General features: G+C 31.2%; 2 protein-coding genes across 2 annotated transcripts in view; both read left to right on the top strand.

Moving 5' to 3' along the window:
• Positions 1-930: 930 nt before the first annotated feature.
• LOC105620660 (embryonic stem cell-specific 5-hydroxymethylcytosine-binding protein) lies at positions 931-2,747 on the top strand. Its single transcript, XM_012202153.1, has 6 exons — positions 931-950; positions 1,204-1,429; positions 1,724-2,041; positions 2,129-2,236; positions 2,314-2,468; positions 2,609-2,747. The coding sequence occupies exons 1-6, from the start codon at positions 931-933 to the stop codon at positions 2,745-2,747; spliced, it is 966 nt and encodes a 321-aa protein (XP_012057543.1).
• A 1,721-nt stretch (positions 2,748-4,468) lies between these two features.
• LOC105620650 (tyrosine-protein phosphatase non-receptor type 1) overlaps positions 4,469-6,019 on the top strand; it is a 17,399-nt gene continuing 15,848 nt past the window's right edge. Inside the window, exon 1 of the mRNA XM_012202143.1 lies at positions 4,469-4,564. Within this exon, the coding sequence (XP_012057533.1) occupies positions 4,469-4,564 (96 nt within the window). The remainder of the gene's footprint in view (positions 4,565-6,019) is intronic.

Raw genomic sequence — 6,019 nt, 5'->3', positions numbered from 1 at the left:
TTTTATTGAAACACATAAGTTCCAACTAATATTTTGAAACTTCCCCTAAATCATATACACTAAATTCTCAATTCAAAAGTACGATTTCAGTTATAACACGCAAATAAGGTAATTAATGATTATTATTTATATACATATAATATAATTCACTGTTTTAAAACTATACTACTGTGTGTTTTTAATAATAGATAATTAACAACAATTGTATTTTTTTAAAGGATGTATATTTTACTACATTTTCATCTCAAGATCTCTATTTACTACGTTATTTAGTTTAGTGGACAATAATTTTATATGCTAATAAGAAACAAAAGATATTAATTGATACATTATTTTATAAAAAATACAAAATTATTATCAGCATATTAATTAATTCGCTATTCGCAAATTTGCAATTTTTATTTATAAATAATTTTTTGTATTTTTAAAAAAATAAGATGAGTTTTCTATTTGTTGAATATTATAAAATTTCATAAATTAATTTTATTAGGATATAAAAAAGAACGAAACAAAATTAAAATCAGAAATAATTAAATATTGATTTGAAATTTGGTAACATTTAAAAGATTATAATAATTTAATATAAAAATAGATAATTAATAATTGAAAGAACTTCAAAGAAATACAGTCTTAATTCATTACTTATACAATTTTTGTTATACATATTTTTTTCATTTGGAGAACCACGTTTATATATATTCTAAATCATATGGATTTCATAATACTCGTCTATAAAGGAATAAAAAAATAATAATGTAATCAGTGATAGTGATTTTAGAAATAATTAGAAAACTAACAGAATTTTATGTCTAGTGACAAAGATAAATATCCAGTTGGTAATATTGTGTAGTATTGTAATGAGTGATCTACAATTTATGAAGTACGAATGAATGTGTACAAACGTATAGGACGTGAAAAAAATTAAGGAAAATGTGTGGTCGAATTTGTTGGTAAATAGTTTTATCATTATTTTATTATTAATTATCTTAATTACTACATAACATACATAATAAATGAAAAATCAATATATTATTACAACTTTTTCATGGTTACGTTGTAACTATATAAATGTACTTTATTTATATCAGTTTAATAAAACTAAATGTTGAAATTCACACTGTACATCCTTATCCACTGATATGTAATAATGTCAAAACTTTCTAATTTATATAAATATTTCATAAAATATATTGTAATTTATAGCTCATTGGATCCTGAAACTTTGTGTTGCGCATGTGGATATAAGGATGCCAATGGTAAACAACGTAAATTGGCATGGGTTAAAACTAAATTAAAATATGATCCATCATATAATATGTGCCCACGAGACATCTTGCCTTGTATAGTATCTGGTTCACATTTTGAAGAAGAAAAAGAGGAAAGAGTTCTTTGTGCTATGACATGGGGGATGATTCCACCTTGGTATCAGGCGAGTTATAATATAAATTTATAGATATGACATTTGTTACTTGCAATCTTGTCATTTTATGTTTAAGTTAAAAATTGATTAATTTTAATCATATTGGGTCCAGAAAGTTCATGCCGCAAAAGATTTAAATTTAATAAATGAAATTAAAAATTTAATTCTTCTACGTTTCAATTTTCCTTCAAAATCGGCACGAACTTTCCGGACAACCCAATATGATTAAAATTAATTAATTTTTAAAATATATTACATGGTTTAAGTTAATTTATATAAATTATTTGATTATCAATTTTCCAGGGGGATTATAAGAAACGTCCAAATAAGATAGCTACTCACAACAGTCGTTTGGAAAACATACATTCCTCAACGGTATATTCTCCATCATTGCAAAAACAACAAAGATGTATCGTGATCTGTGAAGGCTTCTATGAATGGAAGCCTGGTACAGATAGCAAAATTCAGAAGCAACCGTACTACATATATGCAACTCAAGACAAAGAGATAAAAGCAGATGATCCTACAACATGGAGTAATGAATTTTCTGAGACAGGTGGATGGAAAGGTTTCAATGTATTAAAACTGGCTGGGATATTTGGAGTATATAAAACTGAAGAGGTATTATATATCTGTTTTTTTCCTATTTGATTCCTACAACAATTTTATCAGATATGTATAAGATATTATTTAGTTATTATATCTTAGGGGAACATTATACATAGCTGCTCCGTTATTACAAGAGACAGTAACAAAGTATTGTCTTGGCTACATGACCGTATGCCAGTATGTCTAAGCAACGAGGAAGAATGTCAAGTAAGTGTTTACATAATATTATGTATAATTCGTAGAAAAATACAAGTTTATTATTATCTTATGTAATTTTTTTCTAGGTATGGTTAAGTAAATATTTATCGACAGACGCGGCAATTAAAACATTAAATGACATGGTATTACAAGAAACTGCACTAAACTGGCATCCGGTATCTGTGATTGTCAATAATGGACTCAATAAAACTATTGAGTGTAGAAAAAAAATAAAACCAAAGTAAATAGAAATTTATAAAGCTAAAAGTAAACACTTTATTGCTTTGTAAAACCATATATTATAAAAATTTGTATATTATTTACCGTTATCTATTATGACAGTTAAATTAAGTAAATTATTAATTTATTATTATTATATAGGGAGATTGGTCAAGCATCTTTTATGACTTCTTGGCTGCAGAAAGGATCAGCAGTTTCAAATAAAAGAAAAAGCACAGATGATAAAGGCACAAACAACAAAGAGGATAAAAATATTTCAAAAATTCGGAAAGAAAATTAAAATTTATAAGAAACTGGTGATTAAATATTTATGTAACAATTTATTTTTCTTTCAATATCTAAGATTTACTGTAAGCAGTATATTTTATGAAGTTTTGTATATATAATTATTAATTTAACTAATTACATTTAATATTTTAATTTTAAATTAATTTAATATATTATTAGAAACTTAGGAAACAAACAACTACCTCTTTAAAGAATTACATTGTCATATTTTTTTTAAGAATTGTATTTAGAAAACAAAATAACGTTTTCAGTAAAATACTCCACGTGTAAAACTGTATTCACATAATGTTTTAACAAATAGATTCCTTCAATAACAATAGAATACTTTATCCTTTCATTTAGATATATGAGGATATAGGATTTGCTAAGTTTTCCGTTTTTATAGATACTGAACTATCCAGAATCTACTATTATTTTCTTCAAATTTTATTTCTATTAATTCATATTAATCATTTTATCCATATTAACAACATAATAATATAAATTGTTAATATTTACATGATTAATCAAAGAGTCTCAAAATTATACAAAAAGATGATGTAAGATGAATAATTATGGCATTGAGAAGTGAAATCATCGTTTAATCGGTCCAAGTCGCATGTATGACTTGAAATGACATTCTCTGAAAAAATGTAGACAAATCACTCTAAGAAGAATAAACATAAAAATTAACACAAGAAAAATACACAATGTAAAAAAGAACGAAAAATTATTCCCAATAATAGCTCTATTTGCGTTGCTTAAAATTCTCAAAAATTTTTGTATCTCAAATGAGATAAATATACTTTGGTGTTGAAAAGAGAGAGCGAAGATACTGAATGCAAAAGATGCAACGCGAACAGAACTTGGATTCTTGAAAAATATCGCATATGAAAATGTATAGATACACTATAATATACATTATGTATACTATAGATTTTCCTAGTTTTTCATACGAGATACTTTTTAAGAATCAGGCCCCAGATTTATTGTGTAATTCCTCAGTGCAAATTAAAGAATAAATTAATGCCTATTAATTCAGAGTCAAGTCTTATATTTAAGACTTCTTTAAATTTATTTTCAGATGCTCTACGAATTATTTTATTGGGTATTAAAAATAAAAAAAAAATTTAAGAAAGCCTTAAATATAAGACCTGATTATGAATACGAGTATAAATACCTTATACTATATCATAAAATATCAACGATTCGAATACCACGATTCAAATGCTTCATCCTCAGAGCCATTTTAAACAAGTTAAGTGCCATCTGTAGTTCACTGTATGTCTTCACTAGGGACAGTCGGTTGGCAGCGCGTGCGCAGTTTTATGCCTTGCCGTCAGTGCCGTTGCCGCCATTTGCGCCGCGAGTGGGCGCATTGCGCAGTCATGCGCAGTGTGCGCGCCTTGCCGCAACAGATCTTGCAGACCATAGGTTACGTGCGTAAGTGCGTGTCTTTCGTACAATCGCTGCGCGCGACTCTTCGCCGTCGTCATCTTTCCATGTTCTTCCTATGATTCGACAGTGAAAGCCACTATTCGTTAATGAGAGAAAATCGGCACATGACACGTTGATTCCTAGTGACTGGGAGTCGAGTAGCAGGAAAGCGAGACTCGAGATCGTCTGTTGTGTACGCGTGCGAGCCCAGCCTCCTCGCGAGTGCGTGCTTGGCGTGTGTCGTACGTGTGTTTCATATTTCCTACTAGATCCAAAAAGCGGCGAGCTGACGCCAGGATGACTAGTGGCGAGGAGATTGATAGGAGTGTGATGAACGTCGAAACTGTGTACCACGAGGTCAACTCCAGGAACGGTTGGGCATCTTTCTATCAGGTGAGATGAGAGAGGAAGAACGAGGGTGAAGGAAGGAAGAAGAAAGAAAAGAAAAAGTAACGGAAGAGGCTCGGGTGAGGGAAAAACGGCTCGTTCTTTCGCTCGACGATGGTTTTTCTGTTTGCTGTTTCCGCGTTTTTAGAATCCATTGATGCTGTCCCGGCTGACACGTCTTTTGCCGGCTGCTTCTCGTCGCCACACGATTTCTCTCTTTCCATCTTCTGTCCATGGTCTTTTCTCGCATCCCGCATTATCGCTCTCAGAATCTCTTTTTCGCAGCCATCGTTTTTTCGCATTATCATTAAATATTCCCGCGTGCCGCGTGTCACGTCTGTCATGGTCTGCCAAAAATGTCAAACTCGGCTGAAAAATTGAACGTCGTCTTAGATTCCGACACGCTTCGTCATCGAGATTCACGGGCATCGCCGGCTCAAACCGCTGGATTTTTTATTGACTTTATACACGGGCAGTGATAACGTCTGATGATAGCGGGACGCAAATGTCGTATACACGCGGGAACGTATATTCTTTTTTTCTAAATAGATCCGATTCGGATTTGCGAATTGTCTCGCGACTACAAAGCGACTTTTGTCATGCGAGGATATGTTTAGAGGTTTCTTTATATATGTCTACGGTCGATAGTAGTTCATGATATTCCGTGCTTCAACACAGACAATAGACAGTAATACCGTTCGATGTCGACACGCGGATTCGCTGAACATGATACGGCTTCCGCGTTATTGCTAATGCTATCGAAGATTTGAACGACGCTAAGAGAAACACGAGTCTGCATAGATTTAGTCGAGTCGGCTCTAGTCGATTTAAACTGCCGAAGGAAAGTGATTTCGCGATAGCCGAGATTCAAGACGATATATGCATGACGATGTTATGACATGCGAGTGTACTCAAGGTCAGACTTCCAACTTGGAAATACATATTTAGCGATCGCATAATTTCTCCGAAGCGCAACACGAGTAACATGACTATGATACGCTTAGAATTTTTCTGATAAGATTGTATTCTTGTTAATTGAGGTTTCTTTACGCTACCTACTATGAATAAATTTTATTTTATTACGTACATAATTTTTATCTATGTATATAGATGTAATTTTATCGAGATCTTGTCTTTTATACAATCATTGTTAATCTAATATAGATTATGCAGTAAAATTTCTTGAAACTTATTGCACAAATTTAAATATTTTACGTAATTCATATTTCCCAGTAATTTGATTTTCTATTTAGAAATCTTCAACCAAATATTTATTACAAATTTTTATATCAGACTTTATTTAATTACATTTTGGAGTAGTTATACTATAAGACCATATGATTGTGTAATAATCAGTACAATTAATGATTGAACATATATTAGAGAGAGAGAGAGAGAGAGAGAGAGAGAGAGAGAGAGAGAGAGAGAGAGAGAGGAGGAGGAGGAGGAGAGAGGAGAGAG

Source organism: Atta cephalotes, assembly GCF_000143395.1.
Source record: "Atta cephalotes unplaced genomic scaffold scaffold00002, whole genome shotgun sequence".
Classification (NCBI taxonomy): Eukaryota; Metazoa; Arthropoda; class Insecta; order Hymenoptera; family Formicidae; genus Atta; species Atta cephalotes.
Note: the sequence above shows the minus strand (reverse complement) of the source record. Positions and strands in the feature narration are given on the sequence as shown.

Coding starts and splice junctions, on each gene's coding strand:
- LOC105620660 (XM_012202153.1), top strand. CDS start 931: ATGTGTGGTCGAATTTGTTG. Junction 951..1,203: donor ATGTGTGGTCGAATTTGTTG/GTAAATAGTTTT, acceptor TGTAATTTATAG/CTCATTGGATCCTGAAACTT. Junction 2,237..2,313: donor GCAACGAGGAAGAATGTCAA/GTAAGTGTTTAC, acceptor ATTTTTTTCTAG/GTATGGTTAAGTAAATATTT.